The sequence below is a fragment of the Molossus molossus genome, unplaced genomic scaffold (assembly GCF_014108415.1).
Source record: "Molossus molossus isolate mMolMol1 unplaced genomic scaffold, mMolMol1.p scaffold_m16_p_13, whole genome shotgun sequence".
NCBI classification, from domain to species: domain Eukaryota; kingdom Metazoa; phylum Chordata; class Mammalia; order Chiroptera; family Molossidae; genus Molossus; species Molossus molossus.
The window spans coordinates 53,935,906-53,962,614 of NW_023425348.1; the positions used below are offsets into that span (position 1 = coordinate 53,935,906).

The following is a 26,709-nucleotide window of genomic DNA, read 5'->3' on the forward strand; positions in this document are numbered from 1 at the left end:
TAATGGAGGAGAGATAAACCACAGAACTTATATGCATGTATGCATGAACAATGGACATGGACAACAAAGCTGGGGATAGGGCGGGGAGGGAGGGGGCAGAATCAGTGGGGGAACAGGGAGAAACATCTGTAACAAAAATTAATTAATTAATTTAAAAAAAAAGACTAATGTGGGGTCAGTCACTGAGGGATAGGTTTGTGGTTGATATACTGAGAGGGGAAGAAAACAGGCTAAATCTGGGGGTGGCGAGCTTGGGAGCTTGTCTGTACTGAAAAGGGGCCCATCATGGACATTCTTTTTTTTTCTTTTTTTTCTTGTTCAGATAGAGTGGGAGGGAGAGAGAGGAAGAGAGAGAGAGAGAAACATTGACATGAAAGGGACACATCAAGTGGCTGCCACCCGCATGACCCAACCAGGGCCAGGGACAAACCACAATCGAGGTACGTGCCCTTAGCGGGAATCAAACCCGGGTCTCCCTGGACTGCAGGCCGACGCTCTAACGGCTGAGCCAAACCAGCCAGGGCCCAACATGGACATTCTTTACCAGGTCAAGCAAAACTGTTCTAACAGCAATGAAAAATAAAGGACTAAAGTTGTCTCAAGGCAAGGAAGAAGGAAGAATAAAGGTGAATGTTCTACCAAGTGAGGAAAGACACAAGGGGAAAGTTCTGAGAGGTGGCAGCTGTGGTCCAGATGTTTTCCAGCAAGCAAATGGAAGAATTAGAAAAGCAAGTATAAACTCCTCTCAGTCTGTAGAAATGGCCTGCCTTGCTTTGAGGATGAAAAGACCTACAAATTGCATAGATGTCTCAACAAGTTAGGGATGGCAGACTCCGCTGGTTGCCCATCCAATACTCATCATCTTTCTACTTCATCATAGCAACGTGATTTTATTGAAGAAGAATTGACTCTTCTTTATGAAGCCACCTTGCTTCATGGGAAGCTGGTCCTCTCTTTCCATCTCCAGGGGATAGTTTAAGACCAGAATGACAATCCCACTCCCAAAGCTTGAGATTGGTTTAGAAAAGGAGCAAATCTACCAACAAGATAAGAAGGAAGACTGAAGAAAGGCTTCTGGATTCATTCCTAAGAAAGAAACATGGGAAAAGGTGGTCCTTTTTCCTCTAGATATTGTCGTGTCTGGGTAGGACCTGAACCAGCAGCCATTTGCCACAAGCCTGCTGATGAAGTCAACGCACAAAATGGGCAGAGGCAAGGAAGTGTAGAGAGACAGAGCTGGGGCCCACACCTGGAGCAGACCCTTCTCTGGACTTAGTTAAGCCCCTTTGAGTTGGGGCTTTCTTGTATCTGTAGCCCAAAGAGTCCCAACCAACAGAGAAGGTTCCCATCTTCAATGGGCTCTTTTTAGGTCTTAGGTGCCCTTGACCTAAGCCACAACATCTTCCTGGTCTAGGAATTCTGCACCCTGGGTCTGAAATCTTTGTGGGTTTCAGAGTCCCACTTATTTCTTTCAGAACTAAATTTGCTTTCTATTGCATTTTTGGAGTGAGGATGGGAGGAAAGGTGAGTTGGGGAAATTTTCCTCAGATACCCAAAGTTCAGAGGAAAATTGACACTTACTTTTCCAAAAGTGCTGGCAGTGCTGAGGTGACGACAGGAAAATTGCCTTTCCCATTAGTTGGTTCTGACTGAATGGAAAACAGGAGACAGAATTGAGGATTAGCTAGGAAGGAAGAAACTAGAGCTGCTGGGTGTTTGATGATGCTGGGGGTGGAGGGGCTGTCGCTGCTCCCCCTCTTTCCCTTTCCTCACTCCTCATTTGGATTACTGTTTCCTGACTTGGATTAAATACCAGTGGGCCTCCTACCAAACACAGACCCCAAGATCCCAAGCCCACCACTGCCCTGGAGATGCAGCTCCAAGCACAGTTCTCAGGAGATGCCCATCCTTACTAAAATCTCAAGCCATCACACATTTCTTATAATAAATATCCCAGGACTATCACATTGTTCTGTTGCAATGGGTTTGACATAAGCAATGGTTCTCAACTCTGGCTGCACATTCGAATCACCTTGAGGAGACTTTTGAAAGTACTGATCCAGCCCTGGCCGGTTTGGCTCAGCGGTTAGAGCGTTGGATTGTGGACCAATGAGTCACGGGTTCAATTCCGACCAAGGACATGTACCTCAGTTGTGATTCCCTGGTTGGGGTCATGCAGGAGGCAGCCACTCGATGTGTCCCTTTCATGTTTCTCTCTCTCTCTCTCTCTCTCTCTCTCTCTCTCTCTCTCTCTCTCTCCCCCTCCCACTCTGAAGAAAAAATGGAAAAATGTCCTCAGGTGATGATAAAAAAAAAAAAAAAAGTACTGATCCAGGCCAGAATCTTGGGCGGGCCCAGGCACAGAATGTTTAAGAAGTACCCCAAGTCATTTGAACATATAGCCCTAGTTGCCAACCTCTAGTCTAAAGGAATATATATATGTATAGTTGGAAACCACATTTACACATTTAGTATAGTATGAAAAAAAGGTCCTTTAAAACATACTAACTAGTCCTCCCTAAGGGTCTTTAAAATTTTTTTTATTTTAGGCTCCTTTGTTTCAGTGGGTGATTTGGGAGTTATGCTGATTTCAAAGCTGATTGCAATGTTTGAGGCAGGAAGATGTGAAAGAAATTTAAGATGACTGCTACCTATTGGCAGAGCAGTGCTTGGGTCTGCTTTACCCGCTGCCTGCACATCGCTGGTTCCTTACAGAGCACTGCCAGCCGTGGGAGGGGGCATGGAGGGACAACTGGAGAAAAAAGTCGAAGTTTGGATAGGCTTAAGTAGATTCACGGGGATCTGGAAAAAATTTTGTTATATAAGAACTGACTTTGTTTTAAAAATGGAAAGCCTGAGATTGGTTTAGAAAAGGAGCAAATCTACCAACAAGATAAGAAGGAAGACTGAAGAAAGGCTCTGGATTCATTCCTAAGAAAGAAACACGGAAAAGGTGGTCCTACAAAACAGAATTATACTATATATACTATTTTTTGTATATACTGCTTTTAATTGCTTTTTTTAAATCCTCACCTGAGGACATTTTTTCATCTTTTGTTCAGATAGAGTGGGAAGGAGAGAGAGGAAGAGAGCGAGAGAGACAAGAGAGAGAGAAACATCGATGTGAAAGGGACACATCGAGTGGCTGCCACCTGCACGACCAGCCAGGGCCGGGGACAAACTGCAACCGAGGTACGTGCCCTCAGCGGGAACTGAACCCAGGTCTCCCTGGACCACAGGCCGACGCTCTAACCGCTGAGCAAAACTGGCCAGGGCTGCTTTTTACTAAATAATTATGAAATGTTTTTCATGTGAATAAATACAGAGTGGGGCCAAAGCAGGTTTACAGTTGTGAGTATGTGAAACAGAGTTTATTCTTATATCATTTATTAATTATTGTATTATTTTCCATATGAACAACTGTAAACCTACTTTCTCTCTACCCTGTATTTATATTCTAATCATTATTTTTAGCAACTGCATAGAAACCCCTTATAGGAATGTCCCTAATTTATTTAACTAATCTCTTATTGGACATTTGAATAGTCTACAGTTTTTCATTTTGTAAACAATGTTACAATGAATCGAGGCAGGATAACATTGGGTTTAAGAATTTGAGCTCTGCCCTGGCAGGTTTTGCTCAGTGGTTAGAGCGTTGGCCCATGCACCAAAAGGTCACGGGTTCGATTCTGGTCAAGGGCACGTACTTCAGTTGCGGTTTGGACCCAGGCTCTGGTTGGGGTGATGCGGAAGGCAGTCTCTCTCACATCAATGTTTCTCTCTCTCCCTCCCACTCTATCTGAAGATAAATGGAAAAATATCCTCGGATGAGGATTAAAAAAATAATTTGACACCCTAATTAATAGAAACTTGATTATACCACCATGATTTCTATGTTCTAGAATTCAGGAACTAAACATTTGATACTTAACTTATTCCTGAAACAAAAGAGAATAGTTTATTATAGCACCTGTAAAATCATAAAACTTTTTCATGAACAAAATACTGCTATTTTTTTAAAAAGTGAAATATTGTGTAAATATTTTTTATAATTTTTTAAACTTAGCATGGTAAACCTCTTTCCTTACAGCTATAACCACACGACAGCACATGTATTTTTTATTAAGACCAAATGTATGAAAATAGAACATGTGAATCTCAAACGAAGTACATAAGAGTTTGCGAGTAAACCTCAAGTGGTCAGTGGAGACCCTCAGCAGTTCAGACATCTGCTTTCAGATTCACTTTCAGATTAACATTCAATAAATGTTCATCTATAATAAATAAATGGGCATGTCTCTAACACATGCAGTGGCCCAGCCTGCTTCCAAGTAGACACACCCAAGCACTATCTCAATTGAATTATCCCTGCCAACTTCAAAGAAAGGAAGGGCAGGGAGATTCAAATAAACCATTTGGCATTACAGAATTCTGATCTGATAAGGACCTTGCTACAAATTCACTAGTAATAACCCAAGAAATCCATGAGAGAAAGTGACAAAAATGTAAAGAAACATAAACAACTTCACCATCCAAGTAAGTGCTCCTTGATGGTTTGCAAACCTCATGGTTTAAATGAATAAAAAGCAGTTCCAATAAAAATAATAATAATAATTTGAGCTCTGGAATCAAAGAGCCTATGGTTCAAGCTCAGCTCTAACACTACACAATGCAACTCAGCTGTTCAAGACCATTGCAGAGTGGGACAAAATCACACCCACCTTGGAGGGTTGTGGTTTAAGCACAAGAAAGAAAAGGATATGCCTTACAAGGAACACTCTCTGAGTTGCCAGCACCTTGCTCAAGGATAATGTCTTCTTCCCAGAACAGTGGAAGACATGGGAGCCTGGTCTATATTGGGCTGTTTAAGCCCATTGCCCAGAATCTATGCTGGGAATGTCCACACCTTACTGACCTTGCCCACGTCCACATCACCCACATATTAGTGAGCCTGAGGGAGACATTAAATAGGGCCCAGCAGGCAAGCTCATCATACTCACCAGGGCTGGTAAGGAGGGGATGGGTGAGGAGCTTGGAGTCTGACCAGGCAGGTTCAGGGCATTAAACTTGGGAACCACAGCAACACTGACCCTTCGACGGGGCATGTTCTGTAGAAGAAAATTGACAAGGCCCACTGTTTTGGAGGAAGCAGCACCCACAGTTGAGAAAGGCCCTGAATATACCTATTCATTCCTAATGCTGTAATAATATTCACTGGATGGTTTGGCTTAGGGACAGTGATGGTGGTGGGAGTTGGTGTAGAGAGAGTAGCCAAAGTTGACAGAAATTTTCTTTTAGAGGTGAGGGATGTCTCAACATGTTTCTATTTTTGCTTATTAAATCCTGAAGAAATAAAACAGAAATGACCCCCAGTCTCTGGGTAACATCCTGGATAGTGCATGAAAACTATAGCAATACCAAGGTGTATGCATCATTTCATATTCATTTAAGGGATGGTACAGTCAGGAAAAACATGAACAATAGAAGGCTGGAGGATGAGCTAGCAGGTGTGGGGAGCTGGATTAGAGACTCTGCCACCCTTGGATCCAAGAATGAATGATCTCCTGGGTGACTGTGGAAACTTCTGTTGTACTTCCTTCGGGAGCCCTGGAATTCCTTGAACATGCATACCTTTCCCAGAGAGAGGGACATGGACCGCGCTGTGCGAGGGACCCCGTCTTCTGCAACAGGAGGGAACAGAGAGGAGAACTCGGGTAAGTTTTCAGAGTAGGCTCCAGTAGGAAACAGTCAGAAACTAAGCCCAAGTGTCTGTGGGCCAGAGTCCCACTGCCACGCTCTTCTTAGATTCTCCACATATTGTGTCATCACTACTGTCATGGCAAGTGCTTTGGGGTGTGCACTTTTCCTATGAGGAAGGAGAACGTGTTTTTTTCCTACCAGAGCCCAGGGCAACACAGACTTCCTTGATTTCTTTCTCTGCTGTTTGGTGATTTTTTTTTTTTTTCTTGTCCAAGTTTGTCTAAAGATGCAGACCTCAGAAAGTCGTAACTTTCTATGGGAGACAGAGCCAACTCTGCCATAGGTGCCCAGGGCCTCTTAGACTGTGCCAGGGCAGAGCCCAGCACTCAGATGACTGGGAGGCTGCCGTTGTCCCAGGGAGGCTGCAGGGTCAGCTTGGTTTCAGTTCTCTTTTCTTTTCTTGTATCTGAGTACTTCAGGTTCTTTCTTGTAGATTCAGCTATTCTTTTAGACTAATGTTTGCTTTATTTCATCCAGCAAAAAGTATTTATGGTCAAAGGTTTACAGATTTCCTAGTCAGCCAAAATAGCAGAACCAGAAAATATTCTTTATATATGATGAGTTCATACAAATTAGTAAAATATTTATCTTGCAAGTAAACAAAAGACATAATTAGAGAATTTATGAAAGTGGGAATACAAATATCCAGGGAACATTTGAAAAGGTTAAAAAAAAATACAAATTAAAACTATGAGATGAGATACAATTTTGACCCATAAAAGTCAAAGATATTTTTCAAAAAGAAAGGACAAAAATGTCAATGGTACAATGAATTGAGCATTATTGTAACCCACTAAATGGAAATATCAATGGGTTACTTGAAAATAATTTGCTTTAAGAGCCTTATAAGTATGTCTTTCCCATGATCTATATTTACACTTCTAGAATCTGTCCTAAGGAAAACATCCAAAATGCAGACAATAAGCATGTGTTACATTTAGAAAAAATACTAGGTCTTTTTTTTTCATGTGTATCACTTTTCTTGAAATCAGAGGTATTTTCATTTCACTGTCATCTGTAGAGTCTCAGGCAAAGACAAATATTGCCAGAAGTTACGTAAAGGCTTAAAAAATAAACACTATATATTAGGGAATGGTCATAGAGTATCTGATGGACACACCTGTCGGGTGAGTGCTGGCCTCTCTGCACCAGCCGAGCTCAGGTATGGCTTGGAAAGACAGTGGAGTGGGAACGAAGGTCTGCAACCCTTGTTCACCATTCAGGACTCGGTACTTATTGTAGGCACGTTCTCCTCCCCCCAGGCTGAAGGTGGGACTGAGCAGCGTGCTCCCCACGAAGTCTGCTTAACCTGCCACAGCACTGGCTACACTGCCCTGTCCTCCCCATGGGTTTGGGAGCTCCTTTTGGTCAGGGGCTCTGGGCCCTTTCCCTCTATTCCAGTACCATGCAGGCACACCAAAGGTGCTCAGTAAACATCTGTAGAATAAATAGGTAACTGCTCGTTTCATAAATCTGGGCTAAGGTGGTTCACAGGTGTCACTGCCCCTTGCAGGACAATAATTCAAGAGCCATGTACTAGGGTTTCCTTGATGGCAACTTCCCCTGCTTCCAACACTGACAGAGAGCGGCTTGTTGAAGGCCCGGGTGCATGTGGCTCAGGATCCTTGCTGCCAAGATCCCGAGCAGACAGTCTGGAGCTGGACGCGTCAGTGATACTCCCCAGGAAACTCGTGAAACCTCCTGTTTACAAAGGTTTCTCCGTCTGCTACAATTTCTGCACTTTCCCTCCTGCCGCTCTTGGTAACACGGATGTTTGCACTCCACGAGGATTCCTGTCACTGAAATGTCTGTTTTGTCCCACTAACACCACCGTCATCAGCCAGAGCCTGCACCTGGCAGCTCCCAAGGAGACTTCTGTTCCAAGGCACTGTCCTCCTCCTCCAGGCTGCTTCAAGGCCTCCCATTGCATCTCTCCATACCTCAGTGTCTACACTCCCCACCGTCTCTGCATCACTGTCTCTGAAGTCAGATATTCTAAAAATACAATCTGACAATGTCAGGTGGTGTCAACTCACCAGGGACTCCTCATTGCCTAGGGAACGAAGGCCTGGCAGGTGGCCCTGGCCTGCCTCGTTCACCTTCAGCCTGTCATTATCACACCCCAACACTGCAGCCACACACCCCTGTACATGCTGTTAGCTCCACCTGGATGCATGTCTCCCTTTTGCTTGAAGAACTCCTAGTTTTACTTTAGAATACTGCCCAGACCCCACCTGTCTGTAAAACTTTCCTTGATTCCCTCATGCAGAATCAGGTTCCCCCCTCCTCTCTGCTCCTATAGCAATTTTATAGAACATTTTTTATAAAAAATATTTCTTCAGCCCTGACCGATTTTGCTCAGTGGTTAGAGCTTTGCCCCGCAGACCAGAGAGACCCAGGTTTGGTTCCTGCTAAGGGCACGTACCTCAGTTGCAGTTTGTCCCCGGCCCCGATTGGGGTTGTGTGGGTGGCAACCAGTTGATGTGTCTCTCTCACATCAATGTTTCTCTCTCTCTCTTCCTCCCTCTCTCCCTCCCACTCTTTCTGAAGATAAATGCAAAAATGTCCTTGGGTGAGGATAAAAAAAAAAAAGATGTTTCTTCAAAACATTTGCATTGCCCACAAGTCTCATCTCAGCGACACCTCCCCTAGCCAGGCTCTCACCTGGCTCTACTGCCCAGACTTCATCTTTCACCTGGGCTGCTGTAACAGCTTCATGGGGTCCCCTGTCTCTGGCTTTGCCCCGGGAATATACTTGCCTTACCATAGTCAGAGGGAACCTTCTAAACTCCGTATATGATCATGTCATTTCCCTGGCTAAAATATTTGGTTGGATCTCTAATGCTTTCCAGGATAAAGTCCAAATTCCTTAATATGTTGCCTAAAAGGGGGCCCCAGAGCACAAAGGGTCTGGGGTCTGTCTTTTCACAAAGTAGAGTGAGCTCTTGCAGCCTGTGGGCTTTGTGTCAGTGGTCAGCTACTCTGGTTAACTGGGTCAGAAGTCAGGAGTCGCTTAGGGCCGTTCATGTTTTCTGGTTCCAGGCCCCGAGGCTCACTGGAGCAGCAGCGGTGAAGCCCTTATGGGCAGCGCTGGGCAGGGGCAGTGAACCATGCTCAACCTGAAATAAGTCCTGGGGCAGCCCTGATAGGTGCAGTCCGAGCCTAGAGACCTCAGGAACCCACATTGCAGGCCCAAGATGAGGGCAGGACCCTGTTTCCTTACCAGAGGGGCTGCAGCTGCGGCTTGAATTCTGATTCGCCAGTTTTTTAAATTCCATGAGCTCCGCATGGTCCTTCTCATACGTCCTCTTCAGGTTCTCCACATACTGCATCATCACCTCTGTTGCCTTTGACATGCGCTTTTCCTGCAGGGGAGGAGAGCATGAACACATGGGCATTTGGAGGAAAGGCTCATTGGCAATTATTTGCACTGAGTGAGGCTCAGGGCTGGGAGAATCTCAAGGGTACAGTGACCAATTAGACATGACCCTTCCCTCTAGGAGTTTGCTGCCCAGCACATGAGCTGAGAGGGGTTGCAGGCACTCAGAATAAGAAAAGCACAGTCACCACGCCTCAGTGGATGGCAGGTGCAAGTGTGTTAGAGAACGGGTCAGGGAGGTCGCATGGAGATGGAGTGAAGTAGCTGTAGGGTGTGGGCAGCATCTGGGCATCTAGACATGAACAGAATGGACAAAGAGCATTCAGGCCAGGGAACTCCGAGAGCAAGGGTCCAGAGACAGAAACCATAGGCCTTGTATCTAGGAAAAGAATTTACCCTCCAAACAGGAGTCCTTTGAAAGTGAAAGGGAGTGTGCTATTAAGAATTATGCTGGGGCCCTGGCTGGGTGGCTCAGTCAGCTGGAATGCTGTCACATACACGAAAAGGTTATGGGTTCGATTCCCAGTTAGAGCACATATCTAGATTGTGGGTTTGATCTTTGGTTGGGGCATGTACAGGAGGCAACTGATCGATGTTTCTCACATTGATGTTTCTTTTTCTCTCTCTTTCCCTTTCTCTCTCTCTAAAATCAATAAAAACATATACTTGGGTGAGGGTTAAAAACAAAAAAGTATTGTGCTGGGAGCAAAGACCTAACTATAAGACCTAAAACAATAAAATACATAGAAGAAAACATAGGTACTGAACTTATGGACCTTGGTCTTAGACAGGATTTTATGAATTTGACCCCAAAGCAAGGGAAGTAAAGCAAAAGTAATACATGAATGGGATTGTATCACACTCAAAAAGAGACACAGCAAAAGAGACCATCAACAAAGAAAAAGACAACCAACCAAATGTGAGAAGATATTTACAAACAACACCCCCAATAAGGGGCTAATATCCAAAATATATAAAGAATTCATACACCTCAACAACAAAAAAACAAACAATCCAATTAAAATAAAGGGGGAAGGGGATGGCCAATTTGGCTCAGTGGTTAGAACATCAGCCTGCGGGCCAAAGAGTCACGGGTTTGATTCCTGGTCAAGGCCACCATGTACCTCGGTTGCTGTTCAGTCCCCAGCCCTCGTCAGGGTCATGCAGGAGGCAGCCAACTGATGTGTCTCTTTCATGTCGATGTTTCTCTCTCTCTCTCCCTCCCTCCCTCCCTCCACTCTGAAAATCAATGAAAAAATATCCTTGGGTGAGGATTAAAAGGAAAAAAGAAAGGCGGGGGTGAGGGGGTGGAGGTGAACAGACATTTCTCCCAAGAAGACATATAAATGGCCAACAGATGTATGAAGACATGCTCAACTTCACTAGCTATTAGGGAAATGCAAATCAAAACCACAATAATATACTATCTCACACCTGTTAGAATGCCTATTATCAACAAGACAAGAAATAACAAGTATTGGAGAGGTTGTAGAGAAAAAGGAACCTTCATTCACTGCTGGTGGAATATAAACTGGTGCAGCCACTGTGAAAAACAGTATAGAGGTCCCTCAGAAAATTAAGAGTAGAGTACCATATGAATAGGCAATACTTCTGGGTATCTGCGTGAAAAATTTGAAAACATTTATTTGTAAAGTTATATGAACATCTGTGTTCATTGCAGCTTTATTCATGGTGGCCAAGACATGGAAATAACTGAAGTGTCCTTTAATCGAGGATTGGATAAAGAAGATGTGGTACATATGTGCAATGGAATACTACTCAGCCATAAGAAAGGATGAAATACTGCCATTTACTACAACATAGATGGATCCTGAGAATAGCGTGAAATAACTGAAATAAGTCAGATGGGGAAAAAAACACAAGAACCATATGATTTCACTCATATGTAGAGTATAAAACAGAAAGCAACAAATGAACAAACAAAATAAACAAACAAAAACTTATAAATACAGACAACAGTCTGGTGGTTACCAGAGGGGAATGAGGTGAGAGGAGGTAGAAGACGGTGAAGGGGGTCAAATATATGCTGACGGAAGGAGACTTGACTTTGGGTGGTGAAAACACAATGCAATATACAGATGATGTATGATAGAACTTACACTTGAAACCTATGTAATCTTATTAACCAATGTCACCCCCATACATTTAATAAAATTAAAAATAAGAAGAATTATGCTGGGATGATAGGCAAATAACAGGAGTGTCTGGAAAACCAGGAAGGTACAGGTCATGCCACTCATGTAGGAATCAGCAAGCAGCTGGGTTTGTTCACAAGAAGTAAAGGTAGTTGGGGCTGGGTTGTGAAGGACCTTGTCTTAAAGGCAGGCAGTGACATAATCAGGCCACAGTGGAAATCAGACAGGAGTGAGACTGGTGGAGTAAGGTGTGCCTGAACCAGCTGTGGAACTAGAGAGAGGTGAGGACTGAGACTCAGAAGACAGGCGTGGAAAGACATTTGGAGAAGGGGGAAGACTAAAGTGAGCAAAACACGTGGACCTAGAAACACTTTTGGGAGAGCTGTGCAGATAAGAAAGATTTTTCTCTGTTTATACTCCTTGGATCCCTCAGACAGCCTAGCCCAGGGCCTGCATGGCCACAGAGGGACATGCTCAGTGACCATGCCCTGGAAAAGTTTCTTATGGCCGTGAGCTGAGACCCACCACTTTCTTTGAGCTCTCCCTCTGTGGCTGCTCCCAGCTGGATTGACTTCCTGGGTGCTGCTGCTGAGTCAGGTGCTTTTTTTCCCCAGAAGCCAGAAGCCAGTGGCTTGTCCTTCCTTTGTTCTACAAAAACTGCTTGGGGCTGTGCCCCAGCAACACCCCGCTGACGCAATCAGTGCAGCAGGACATGCGTCCACAGTAAGACCAGCCCTGCATGGCAGATACTATCATGAGCCGTGTTACGGTTGGAGAAGCTGGAGCACAGAGAGCTCGGTAATGGCCCAAGGCCACACAGTGAATCCTGGTGGCAATGAGATTAGACCTCAGGCAGTCTGCTCCTGGGGCGCCATCAGTGTCAGGGCAGTGCGGTGTGTGCTCCCGGACTTCCCGGAGGCTGAGGGAGCGCCCGGGCCGGCATCCCAGCTCTGCCATTCCTGAGCTATTACTTTCCTCAGGGGATAAGGATATTCACAGGGTTGCTGGGAGGATTAAATGAAACAAAGCAGTTTTTCCGAAAGTATGTTTTGCCAAATAGTAGCTCCATGGGAGTTGAGTAGGTACTTGGTGAGTAAAAGTAAAGGAGTGGCGGTAGTTCTTCAGTCCAAGGCATTTGGGAAACACAGAGGTGGACTTAAACAGGCTTCTTCACTGCGAGACTCCTCAAAGTCTAGAGTATTGCAATGTGCGTTGGAAATCTCCGGGGAAAGAAGGGAGTGTGCAGTCGTTCTCACACATGTGTCCACAAGGAGCACTTGAGGGTTTAGCGGTTTACCCAAAAAGCTCTGAAAAAACCACAATCGTGTACCTAGGCTGCCTGGCACAGAGGGAGCCATCAACAGGTGGTGTCTGTAGTTGTCACTGCGCATAGGATGCTCTAGTTACTGCGGGCAGAGCAGCCCGTTGGCAGGGCTGGGAGCTGGCGCGGCTCACCTGGCGCACGGCCCCCACCATCTCGGCCCGGCTGGAGAGGCGGGCAGCCAGGCGGTGCAGGACAGCGATGTCCTCCAGCAGCTTCTGGTAGGTCTCCCGGTGCTCACAGTGGTGCCAGACTGAAGCTGAAGACTGAGGAGTGAGAAGGAACGTCACCTGGGGTCCTCACAGGATGAACCCTGGTCCCCGTCCTGTCTGAGAGGAGTGGCCTCTGCGGGGCCGGGGCTACAGCTCCTTCTGGGGATTGGAGAAGCCCAGTGGACACGCTATACTTGGCTGGCCTAAAAGAGGGAATCACATCCGGGTCTCTGGTTTCCACAGAGCTCCCGTTGCCATGCTAGATCACCCAGCCCCCTCCTGAGATGCTCTCAAGGGCCCAGAGGCCTTACCCACAGCCCTGAGGTCACCAGGCCTTCAGCATCTCTGCTCAGCTCCTCCCAGCACTCTGAGGAAGGCTGTCTGGCTCAGGGCCTTGGCCTGACTTCTCATTTCAGGAGACTCTACTTGGTGACTGAGAAAAGCAGGATACCCAGCACAGCCCTTGGAGACAGACCCTCCTCCCTGGATTCCCTACTCAGGCCCGGCAATTACCGTGATGGAAGCTTTGAAGTTTTCCAGTTCCTTCTCGGTGTTTTCTTCTGTCAGGTTGCGTTCCCTTTCAGCCTGGTTAATTCTAGATTCCAGGGTGTAGCTGTCATTTCTAAAGGCCAAGGAGAGTTGTACAAACACGTTCTGTGGGGAACAAGAGTGTGGGAGAGGTGCTAAGAGGAGTCCTTGCAGGGAGCACGGCTGCAGGGGGTGTCCTTGCAGGAGCATTTTACATCAGCTCCTGGGACCGGTCACCAACACAGCCAACTGCTCAGAGGATGGTGAAACAGTAACCCGAGGACCACGCTCGGTCCTTCCCCAAACCAGAAGACCAAATGCATTTTACTGAGGAATAATAAAAGAATAACACTTTGCTTTTCCCTGAACTTTAAGAAAATAACATCCTGTATTTGGGTTTAGATAAACTTGGGCCAACTCAGCTGATTATGTAAGCAGTTTGGATTCATGCTAGGATTTATTACACGTGGGTTTTGGAGGTTTTGCCTGAAACCACTGTAAAGAAAATTTGAGATGTAAGCCTTGTTGACTTAAAGCAAACGTCAGCCAGCATCTTGCCCGAGCATTCCAAGCCCTCCTTGAAAAGCAGCGTTCAGGGCTGCCGGGGGATGAAGTGAAGTCAGGTGTGACTCAGTAGGAGAAGCTCTCGGGAACAAGTGTCATGCCCGAAACGCAGCCTGCATGAATGAACTTTGAAAGCTGGTACTGATCAGACATGGAATTCCGGGAATAATAGGAAGCTACTGGGGAGGAGGAGGAGACAGCTGGACTCCACAGGAAGGAAGCGATGGCCTTCGTTTTTATAGCTTTCATTGCTCTGCCTGAGTCCAGTGGTGGCAGATTTATACCGTTGTGGTGAGATAACTCCGCCTGAGCTTCGGAAGTTCATGTAACAAGGCCCACAGTGGGCAGAAATCTCCAGAGGACAGAGGGCCCTGACTGAGCCAGCGACGGCAATACTGAAAACCACTCCTCATTGAGCATCTACTATACGCCAGCAATGCTGAGTTTTATGCACCATTTACTCCCACAAAACCCTCTCTTTAGACGCTGTTATAACCATATATGGGTAAAGAGACGAAGCCCAGAGAGGTCATTATCTTGTTCAAGGTGACACAGAGCAGCAGAGCCAGGATTCAACCACGGCCTGTCTGATTCCAAACCGGCCCTGCTTTCGCCGTGCTGGGTACTGGTCATCTCAGCACACACCTGAGGACAGGGGCGGCCCTTGGACACCTCCCGTGGCCCATCTCCACCAGTGTCAGTGGGTGGTGAGTCTCTGTCCTACCCAAGCCTCAGTCCAGTTAAACTTATCAATAATGTTCAATGTTTAATTCTCAACAAAAGTGTAAATAAAACCCAATCAAGCCCAGGCTTCATCATTTCACAAAGCACCGGAGTTACTCACCTCAACTTCCTTTTCGGTGAGCGGAGGGGCACTGTGAAAAAGAAAAGACACGCAAATGAACCTTATCCAACCTACGAAATGAACAAAAAGGTGACTTTGAATAACCAGTAGACCATGGCTTTCCAGAAATGAACTAAGTGAAGTTAACGAGATGGGAAAGACTCAGGGTACGCTTCATGTGAACTCTGTAATGTGTGGGAAATTCTATCAGGGACTGACTCCTTCAGAGGAGGTGCGGTGGAAAGTATTGGATCTCGGGGTCAGTCCTTCATCAGTGCCTCTACTGCCCATGACTTTGGACAAGTTATTTTAATCTCTCTCTGTTTGCTTGTCCGTAAAGTGGGGATAATATATTTATCTTACAGCAGTCTTATAATAAATATACGTATGTACATATGTGTGCATATATTCACATATATATGATATCCACATGTGTATTTATGTGTATAGGTATATGTGTATGTACACATATGTATATACATGACATCCACACTCAGGCAGTCAGATGTTAATATTATGACTCATTTACAGGCTTGTTTTGAGGACTTACTAAGAAAATACATGTGCTACATTATAAACTGTACACATCTGAGCAGCCCGTTTTTTCGGGGCTACCCAGGTCCCCAAAGCCTGACCCTCCTCCTGTCTCTGAGGACTGTACAGGGTGCATGTAGGACACAGAGTACAAGGTGGGAGAGAGTGGCCAGAGCTCCTCTCCACAGCGAGAACGCTCCTGAGAGCCGGAACCAGAGATCGAGCGAGGAAGTCCCAGCTAGCACAGCGGCATACTCTGAGGTTCCTTGTCATGTGCGGTTCCCACAGCAAGCAGTCCTGCCTCTGCACGCTCACTGTGTTGTTGCTGCTGCCACTCCTGCTGGTGACTAAGCCAGCCCTGTTCTGAAACCTGGACAATGTAAATATTGCCCAGGCCCTTTCCTGTGCTGGGGTGGGAGGACTGGGAGAGGTCCTGTGAGCATCATAGGACTTGGCAACAGTGTGCCATTGATAAGACTCTCAGGAAACACAGCTTCCTCCCTTTGACAGGTGTGGAGGGACCCCAAGAGCAAAGGTAGGGGTCAGCTATCTCCACAGGGGTCTGGTTCTCACCCCGACAAGGAACTCTGAAACCCTTCCTGTCAGGATGAGGCAAGACCCCATGGTCAGCAAGTCAGCAGAGTACAGAGCATGAGATAAACAACTGCAAACATGTTTAATGCTTACAATTCTTGTCACAACCCCACCCATCAGGCCTTTTCTGCTGTGGGCCAGTCAATATAATCTTCTAGAACATGCACATACTGCTTAAATAATTTATCAAAACTTGTTAAGCTTGCCTTTGACTCCTAGCTTTGTGTGACATTTGCATATTTTATCACTTATTAACCAAACGTATTTTTCTATTTAGATGACTCATTTTCTGCTTTTTTGCTATAGCATACACTTTTCAAAAAAATGTTCAAAGCCCTGTGGACTTGGGGAGGTGTGATTTAGTTAAGGAAGCCACATGACGGACAGCTAGCTCGGTGCAGAGAGCTACGCCTTGTGAACTGGCATGGGCAGGTAGGGGCAGAGCCTTGGGTCTCCAAAAACATGAAGGCTTGCAGGTGACATACAAGGAGACCACTCTGGATGGCACTGCCTGCCTCAGAATTCAGCCTCCCTCAATCGGCCTGAGAATAAAATCAAGGCCCTCTGCGAACCAGCCCCTACCAGACTCTCCTCTTCCCACTGTCCAGCCACACTGACCATTTTGCTCCTCAAACACACTTACTGTGGCCCCAGGGCCTTTGCAGTCACCCTTCTTTCCTTTTTTTCATTTTCTTTTGTAACTTTATTGAAAAATGATTCACAGACTATAAAATTTATAATTCAGTAGTTTTTAGTAGTATATTCACAGAAGTTTTACAATCATCACTACAATTTTAGAACATTTTCATCATACCAAAAAGAAACCCTATATCCATTAATTAACAGTCACTCTCCATCTTTCCCAACCCTCCATCCCCAGCCCTAGGCAACCACTAATCTACTTTTCACCTCTAGAGATTTCCCTGTTCTGAATAGTTCTTATAAATGGAATCATGCAACATGTGGTCTTTTGTGACTGGCTTCTTTCACTTAGCATGTTTTCCAGGTTCATCCACTTTGTAGCATGTATCAGTATTTTATTTTTGAGTCTAAATAGTATTCCATAGTATGAATGTATCACATTTTGTTTGTCCAGTCATCAGTTGATGGACATTTGAGTTCTTCCTATTTTTTGGCTATTATGAAAATGCTGTTATTGAACATTTATGTACAGTTTTTATGTGAACATATATTTTTATTTTCTTTGTTATATACCTAGGTTTGGAGTTGCTGGCCCATAGGGTAACTATGTTTAAGTTTTTGAAGAATTGCCAAACTGTTATTCCAAAGTGGCTGTACCTTTTCATGAGGATTCCAAGTCCTCCACATTGTTATTGTTCATCTTTTGTAATATAACCATTCTGGTAGATGTAATGTGGTATCTCATTATCATTTTGATTTGCATTTTTCTAATGACTAATAATGTTGAGCCTCTTTTCATGTGTTTATTAACTCCTCATATATATTCTTTGAAGAAATGTCTACTTAAATCCTTTGCCCATTAAAAAAAATTAGTTGTCTTTTTATTGAATTTTAAGAGTTCTTTATATATTCTGGAAACAAGTCCATTATCAGATACATAATTGCAAATATTATCTTCCATTCTATGGGTTGTCTTCTCACGTTCTTGATGATATTGTTTGCATCACAAAAGTTTGGTGAAATGCCATTCATGTATTTTTTTCTTTTGCTGCATGTGCTTTTGGTGTCATATCTAAGAAACCATAGACTAACCCAAGGTCACAAAGATTTGCTCTTATATATATATTTTTTAACAGTTTAAAGCACTAGCTCTTACATTTAGTCCTATGATCCATTTTGAGCTAATTTTTGTGTATTGTGTGAGATAGGATCCAATTTTATTCTTTTGCAGGTAGCTGTCCAGTCATCCCAGGATAATTTGTTGAAATTACTGTGCTTTTTTGTCTGGAAATTTTTTCCCTGAAATATTTGCATGGATAATTTCTTTTGGTCACTTGTAGGTCTCAACTTAATTACTACCTTATCATAGAGGCCTTCCTGGACTCTACCCAGTGCTCCATTCCTATGTCATTTTCTATATGTGCCCATCTCATGGTCTTCCTGAAAGCTGTGCTACCTGAAATTATTCATTTTGTTACTTGAATATTATTTTTCTCCTCATCCAGAATGTAATGAGAACAGGGACTGTGTCTTCTTGTTCTCCATTCTAATGTCTGACACATAATGGGCACGCAATGAATACTTGTTGATTAAATGCCTGTTTAGTGCTCCTGTTGGTGTTTGACCCTTATCCAGTGACATCTCCTCTTTGCACTCTTGTTAACCAACCACTGACCATGTCCCTGGCTTGGGTTCTAGACCTGGTTTTTCTACTGAATCCATTCAGTTTGCTGACCCTATGAGCTCCTTCTTGGTATGGTTCAATCCCAATTCACGTAATTCACATAGAACATAAAACAAACTCCTTCTGCATGTTAAAATTCAAGTATAATCTTTCCGTATTTCTGCTTGGGAAAGAAATCTTGAAGCTCGGCTTTCTTCTTTTGGATGACATCTTACATGACTGTTTGTCCATGTCTCCCACATCCCAAGTCAGAGCTAGAGAGTTCCGGGCCCAACCAAGGTCCCAATTTTAAAACAGCCTCTACTGAGGCCAGAAGCAGGAGGCTGATTTAGTATTTGGAGCAGGGAAGTTGAGGATGGGCCACATGGCTATTGACACAATACATGAGAGACACTGACCTCGATCTAACAGCCTGGACCCCACGCTCTGGAAGCTGATCCTGTTCCTTGATCATGAAAGCCCAGCCTGGCCTCATGGTTGGTAGCTAGTCACTGTTAAGTTTCTCAAGAATGATAGAACTGTTCAGTCTCCCTTTCCTGGGATGCTGAGGAAGTTTAATTAGCTAGAAGTGTTCCCTAATCATACTAACTATCTTCAACTTTACAGAGGTAACGTTTTGGTACTTTTGACAGGCCCCTGGTATAGCTGGAAAGGCAAATCAGTCCACCCTGAATTCAGTTCCTGACTCCATCACCTCCCAGCATGTCGCTTAGCTTCTCTGTGTCACACTGAAGGTAAACCAAATAAAATCTTCCTTTTCTGCCTCACTGTGTTGTCGCAAACACCAGAAGACACACAGCATGTAAACCATGGACTTGTGGTGCTTCTCCTTTGGTTTCTGTCTCTGGATGCCCCTTCTGTGCCTTTCTACCAGGTGAACTGGCCACGCCCTTTTCCAGCTGTGAATTCAGCCTGCTTCCAACTTGTTTCTAGCCCTTTTCTCAATGTTGGTGTAGTCACTGGGTCCCTCTGAGTCTTGCCCTGACAGGCTCTGTTTCAGGTGATTACAGTGTGGAATTCAAACGCATAACACCTGATGGGCAAAACTGGTTTTCCTTTCATATTTACCCCAAAATAGGCTCCTCCTAATGGCCTTTGTCCCCAAAAGGGTAGTCCCCAGATTCCTGGGCTTCATGGGAGGCCTCATTTGCAGGTACCCACCCAATCCTTATTGCTTAGTGGTACCCTGTTTTCTCTCCTTTATACTCGAAACTGTTCATTTTTCAACCCAGTTATCAAGGGCCTGTGATGTGCTGATAAAATCCTAAGTCCCGGTGCACATAGCACGTCATTGAGCCACCAGTGACAGAGTCCTGTTGTACAGGTGAGGAGGCTGAGGCTTAGGAAGTGAAGCAGCTTTCTCCCCATGTGTGGAAGAGCCTGGTAGGTTTTCTAAGCAATCCTTCTTCACGTGGTACCAAATGTTCTACATCTCTATCTATGCACATATCAGACCTAGAATCTCTCGGTTATAAGTAAATGAAAGAACTGGGATTAAAACCATGTCTCCTGGCCCAAAGCCCACCACCCTCTGCTGCCATGAGGCCCTTGGTGACCCTTGTGCATGCCTGAGAACCCCACATGCTCTCTGAGTTGGAACCACCCACCTGGCCCTTTCTTGTTCTTTTTGGTTTAGATGCATTTGCTCGGTCTGGACCATTGGACTCTGGACCATTGGACTCTGACCCATCTGGGGTCCAAGATCAAGGCCGGTGCACTTCTGGGTCCCATCTACACAGGCCACCTAACACAGGTCTTCTGCAACCCATGCCCTGATTTTACCTTCCAGGGAGAGACTTGTGGACCCGCAGTTTGCGTAGCAGCATGTCAGAAATATTGGGCATGACATCCACGCCACTCTTTGATTCTTCCTCCTCAGTAGCTGGGGAGGGTTCAGAAGGCAGCCCTAAAAGAAATAAAAGGGCTTAACTTATAAAATGTCTGTTTGAAATTGCAGTAGTGCTGTTGGCAACTTGCATCAATGGATAGAAGGAACTTTAACATTCATGAGAACCTAATTATATTCCAGGGGCTTTGTGACTCTCATTTTATCCTTACTCAATAATGACTCAATAAGCTAGAACTTAATCTTCTCATTTTACAGGTGGGTAAACCAAGACTCAGCAAGGTTAAGAACTTGTTTCATGTCACAGAATTAGTAAATGGCATAGGCAGACTTCAAGCCAATTCTGTCTGTTCCAAATTCTAGTTCTTTCCATTGCTTCCCAAAATACAAAGCAGGCTCTTGTGTCTGAGGTCAAAGGTTGGTTTCTGGCAACTGGAAGCTGGTTGGCTATTTGGCATAATGTTTGCAAAATTCCCCTCTCATTAGCAGGATTTTCAGGAGGACTGTTGCCCAATTATTCTTCCTCAAATGAATTCAACAGTTCAATCATCTGTGGCCTACCTAGAAATCAGCATCTGGTTCCATATCCCCTTAAACAGGAATAGAAACAGGACTTTTCCAGGGTAAACCTAAGATCAGTAGGTCTTTTGATGACCTCAGAAATAAATGCCTCCTAGTCAACAGAATTGATGAACAAGCTTTTGTTATCTCCTCAAACTATCCAGGGTCTTGCTCTGAAGGCAAAAAGAACAAATGAAATATTTTCTTTCCCATAAATCTTTCTCCTGTTTGAAGACGGCTCTTATACCTCTCCCAAAGTTTTTCTCCTTCAGGCTCTAGCCCCATTTTCCCAGCTGCTCACTGTAACCCACTGTGGCCCTTGGCTCCTAGATCTCATCCCCTCCCTGCACACACTATAGCTGTTGCTGTCCCAGAGGCCCAGATGTGCTCTTATAAGCTCCTAGCTCAGGAAGACTTGGCACCTGTCCCTGACGTCCACATTTATTGTTCACGCAGCACAGACTTGGCCTTGCTATGGGAGGACAGTACATTTAGGGTTAAAAAGCCTCAAATCTCTTTCACTTGAGCCAAATCAGGTATCTTCGTCCCATACCATGGTTACTTTCCATTTGCATGCAGGACTTTATAGTGAAATGTTTTACCATCTCTGATGGGTTTTGACCCAAAATATTCCCAACCTGTTCAATTATTTTTCAGAACTGTAGGCCAGGCCAGAGCTCAGGACTATAGGCATAGCTGTGGTGGCCATCCAAATGGAGCTAAGGTTGGGAGTCACGTGAATTAGAAGCCTCACCAAGGGAGACCATTCAGAAAGAAGAGGGGGTGTAGTTTGGCTCAAGGTAAAGAATGCTTAAATACTTTGAGCTTTCCAAGAACAGAATGATGTTCGTGCAATTCCTGGTACTCAAGGTATCCCTCAAAAGTCTGGAGGGCCATTTGTCAGAGGCACGGCAGTCAATGGTCCTTCTTTGAATATAAGATTGGACTAGATATTCTCTTTGCTACCTGTCACCTCTTGGGTTCTGTCCTGGCACTACTGCTCTCTGTCATTTTCATGCGACAGATGGTAAATCCTGTGTTGTTTCTGGCCTCATTCTACCAATACCCAACTAAGAGATAAATAAGCAATAGGCTCCTGAGAAATCTATATGATTGACTGAATCATACCAAGGTCTAATAATCAAGTAAAAATCATACCAGTGGCTTTTGCCTAGAAAAGTGCCCTAGGCACTTTTTGAGCATCCCCTACCCCAAAAAGTAACTAGTCAGGGCTTCCAGCCCTGCTAAAGTGGCTGTCTGAAGAGTGATCCTAGAACTGATGGATCCCGGGACCAGCCAACCTCTTCCTAAACTCAACCAAGTTAACTTAACAATAATAACAAATTTTAAAATTAACCAAAGATATACCAGCCACTCTCAAATACAGAAGAAGGCAATAATCTTTCAAAATAATGCCCAGAGAAAGACAAAACTTAGAAATAAATGTAGTGCTCCCACCCTTGGGAACCCTTTCTTCTTCCCTCAAAGACTCCGCATTGAGAGGCAGAGGTGAGAGGGAGAGTTTTGACCGAGTGAAATACCAGAGCGGAGGGCAGCGCAGAGGAGATTCGGAGCGTTTCTCTGGAGTAGAAAGGTCTCCGTCCCACCGTAACAAGACTCCATCCCGAGAAAAAGCGCTGTTTGCTTTTCTTGAGGAAGAGGAAAGGAAAGGAAAGACAGAAAGAAAAGACTGCACAGTAGTCTACCAGTGGTGATTACATAGAACGTTATGGAGGGATTTGCCAGAAAGGAAAATGAAGAGAAAACAAGCTTCTCTGATGGGGTGAGACACCTGGAAAACCCCAACTGAAGCTGCCCCCCACCCCTGCCACTTCTGAGATAAAGCATAGTGGCCAAACTCCTTGACCTTCACCCCTTTTCCTTCCTTCACTTGACAGGATCAGGAAAAGTGGCTGCTGAAAACAGCTGGATCCAATGTGGGAAATAAATACCAGAGTAGATTGTCTCCATAGTTCTACCCTGAAGTGGTGAAATAATCCATCACCCACTACTCCCCACCTAAGGGAATAAGACAAGCCTCCACTTTGATGTAATAAACCCAAGTGTTGGACTATGAACAAAGTCAGAAAAAGAGCAGAAACCAATCCCACAAACACCATACACACAGCTCTGTTTGAACTTCCCCTCCCCCACCACTCAAGCAGTAATGAAGCAGCCACAGAATACACAGTCCTCCCCTAAGGGCTGCAGGGAGGACGGGGATCTCAGGACAGGAAGAAGTCAGTGAAATCTGACCTATACAACATATCTAGCTACAGAGAAAATCCAGGTAGAAATGTCCATGTAAAAGAGAAATAAAGTGAAAACAAATGTCATGGCAACTATATCAAAATACGATACAGTCAAAATAGGAAGGAAAAACGGAAGGAAGGTAAAAAGGAACGAAGAAAGGAAACATGCAGGAGGCAGATGTCAGGATAAAAACAGAGGCAACAAACACAGCAAAAATGCAATTTTGTGCAAAATGTATACCACATATTCTTTGACTTGTGGAAAAATTAGAACCTAAAAAAAAAAAAAGAAAGAAAATAGGAAATCAGAGATGAGATGAGAGGATCACACAAAGATGGAAGAATATTACAATTTAAGGAAATAAAGACCAAAATAACAGAACTAAGTAGGAAATTATAAAAAGATAGAAGTACAATGTGTTGGAAGTATGAAAGAGTAAAACAAATACAGCCTCACACTGAATGAGCAAGGAGGATCGGAGGGATTGAGATGAGCACAAGAAATGTAAAAGAAAGATTAAAGTATCTGGAGATGGAATAATAGACCTGCACTTGAGACACTGATGAGAAATTCATGGATTATGATGTCTCTGAAGTAGTGAACAACAACAAAAAAAAACATATCCAAAGATAGAACAGAAGAAAAATTTTCCCAATTGAGATAAAAGCTGAACTTGCAGATTGCATTTTATATGTGTATAAAATGCTGCTCCAGCTACCCTCTTAGAAGAATAAGCCATCTACAGGGAGAGGTGAGGACTGAGTGGTGTTGGAAATCAGCTGGTCTCAGACTTCTCTACAACACTAAATACAGTGTAGCATTTACAAAGTTCTGAAGGAAAGAGTAGCCCAGAAGTTGTAACTATTCAAGCTGTCCTTCAAGAATTAAAGACATTTTCAACCATGCTAGAATTCAGGGAACATAGCACCTTTGAGTCCTTCTAGGAAAACTATTGAATAATGAAACCCAGCTAAACAAGACATAAATCAAAATCATAAAATTGGGAATGAGCAGCCATAGTAAAGGGATTAGTGGTGAGCATTAAATCCTTTTACATATAAGTTTAAGGCTTAAAAAACTATGGAAATTATGGTTACAGAATGAAATGTAAATATTATAAACTTAACAATATAAAAAGAATAACATCATTTGTATGTATAGATATGAAAAGGTAGGAAGAAATAATAAGGGTGGGAAGAAATGCTGCCATTTTATCTTTTCTTACAGGAAGTCACTATCTAAATTTGAAACATATGATGTAAAAAAAAGTACCTCAATGATTCCAAACCCTAATGCATTTCATAATATATATTTGAAAACTTTAAAAAACTAATCTCTTTTTATCTGGAGGAAGCAATTACCAAAATTCAGCAAGTCCTACAGTTTCACTTCACTTATATTGAAGTTCAATTAAATTTAAATACATTTAAAAAAAAAATTTCTAGCAATCTAACATAATCTTTCTCCCTCCACCCTTCCTCCTCCTGTATTTGTGGGGAAGGGAACATTTCGTGTAAGCGATTTTTACTTTCTTCTTTGTATCTTTCACTATTAGTTGAATTTTAAAATAATGAACACGAAGTCTTTTTAACAAAAGCAGTAAAGTTATTTTTAAAATATCTGCCTATACTAGCTCATTCCAATGAAAATATTTGTTTCTGGAAATCTCAGGTTCTTGGAAAAGTAACTTTTGGTGATTGTAGTTAAAGGTGCTCTGAGCCCCAGGATCACCCCGAAAAGGCTAAAGCTACTGGTGGGGGATAAACTTTCTTCAGGTCAATCCTCTCAGGGAGGCCTTTTCCTTCCTGAGACTGAAGGCTCGGAGCCCAGATTGGGGTGTCTGGGAGGACTGCCCGTTTAATGCACGTCTCTGCCTCAGCCCACACTTCTATCAACATCCAGGTCCAGAAACCCACCCACTTTCTAGACATTACCACCTGGATCAGGATAATAAAAGCCATTAAACAGCTCCCATTTATTGAACATAAGTATGCGTTAGACACACTTCCTCATTCTTCCTTACAACAATTCTGCAAAGTAAATATTGCTCAGCTCATTTTCTGGGGAAATTGCAAGCTAGGAAACCAAGGCTTAGCTAAGTTAAGTAGATCCTCAGGGACCCAGCTGGTTAGTGTACAGCTGGGATGCAAAACTAGGTCTGTCTGATTGTGGCATCCAAGCTGCTCCCTACGGGTATTCAACATGTCCAAACCCAAACTCACCATCTTCATTCTCCAGTGAGCTTCTCTGTGCTCCCAATCCTGAATAATGGCACCATCACCCCTCAGCCACACAGACAGTCATCAAGTGGTCTTCCTGGTCTCACTTTCCACCTCATCTCCTCACCGAGTCCTACCAAGCTGATCTCCAAATAGCTCTCAAACCTGTCCTCGTGCCCCCACCGGTCTAGCTCAGCCTACAGTCTCATCCCCTCTCACCAGGCTGTTTCCATACCCTCTCACCTGGTCTTCCTGCCCCAGCCTTTCCAGTTTTAGGCCAGCTTTCATAATCTATCCGAAATTATTCCCAAACTCAATTTCTATCCTGATGCTTTCTTACCTGCAGGCTTCTCTGAATTTACAAGAGGTCCTGAATAAAGTTCAAACTCATTGATTGCCCCCAAAGTCTTCACTCTCCCTGATCCCCTCCCCCACTCTCTCTGGGACACTTGGCCCATACTTGACTCAAATGGATTCCTTCTGTTCCCAGAACACGCCAAGCACTAGAAGATGCCTGCATTCTTTTGCTCCTGCTGTTCCCTCCTGGGATACCCTTATCTTCCTCGACTCAAAGCGCTCCTCTGGAAAACTGTCCTGACTTACTCACCACAACTGAGCTGACTGTTTCTCCCTCCATATTGTTGCCTACAGCAGCACCTCGCTATCCAATGCCGGCAGGGAACAAGACGGATCTCAGAAGTGAAATTATCAGATAAATGAATTTGACTCTTATAAACACTGAATTTAAAGAAAGAAAATTAACCATGGTAAGTGTTCAGTAAATGCATCCTGCCTCCCATTTTCTCATTTCTAGGATCTGTGTGGCTAAGAGCTCTAGCTTCCCACTTACAACCTGCAGAGCCTTGGGCAAGTTTCTTGTTCTCTAGATATCTCAGTTTGCTCATGTATAAAATGGGTATGACAGTACCTACTTCACTGAGCTCATAGAATGTTTTTATGAGATACTGGTCTTTCTTTCAGCAGAAACCTAGCATACATTTTAATTCCTGTCATCGAGGTTGTGGACTCTATCTTGCCAGCTAAGTGGGATGTTGTACTCTGTGCTCTCCGGTATAGGACAGTGCTGGAGACGTGGTAGGCAACCACATGTGTTTTGATTGATATCCACAGAGTTCTGACTTCTTTTTCCTACATTCTGAAAGCCTTATCAAACAGCCACATTCCTTCTGTATCCAGGGCAGGCGGCTTTGGGAGTCCTCCCTGGGAGCTGGAGAGGCTGGCCCTTTAACAGGCTCTAAATACAACAGTACGTATGAGCTCACAGGGTAAACTCGAGTCTCTTATGATGATTGTTTGCTGTTCCTTTGGGAGATGGGGAAGATCCTTATCAGAACATTCCGGAGTCTTAAGAACTTTGGCTCTCTGTCAATTTCTGAGGACTGGGGTGGGGATGGGCCTTTTCCCTGTTGCATGTGGTCTCCAGCAATCCAACCAGTTCTCTTCACAGGGACCACTTGTAGGATGTTTGGGTCTGCAGGACGTAGGATCATTTGGAGGTCATTCCAAGCCAAAGATGTGAAACTGACTGGGGGCCAGCTCCAGGGCTGAGTGCTGGGGATGCAGGGATGAAAAAGGCTCAGCCTGCCACTAC

The 26,709-nt window shown here is 44.3% G+C and overlaps 1 protein-coding gene across 1 annotated transcript in view; it reads right to left on the minus strand.

Moving 5' to 3' along the window:
* IRAG1 (inositol 1,4,5-triphosphate receptor associated 1) overlaps positions 1-26,709 on the minus strand; it is a 78,358-nt gene that overhangs the window by 24,482 nt on the left and 27,167 nt on the right. The window contains exons 10-17 of the mRNA XM_036258987.1: positions 20,001-20,124; positions 14,765-14,795; positions 13,342-13,482; positions 12,751-12,882; positions 8,984-9,125; positions 5,632-5,681; positions 5,001-5,108; positions 1,582-1,649 (exon numbers count right to left, since the gene is read on the minus strand). Coding sequence (XP_036114880.1) covers positions 1,582-1,649; positions 5,001-5,108; positions 5,632-5,681; positions 8,984-9,125; positions 12,751-12,882; positions 13,342-13,482; positions 14,765-14,795; positions 20,001-20,124 — 796 coding nt within the window. The remainder of the gene's footprint in view (positions 1-1,581; positions 1,650-5,000; positions 5,109-5,631; positions 5,682-8,983; positions 9,126-12,750; positions 12,883-13,341; positions 13,483-14,764; positions 14,796-20,000; positions 20,125-26,709) is intronic.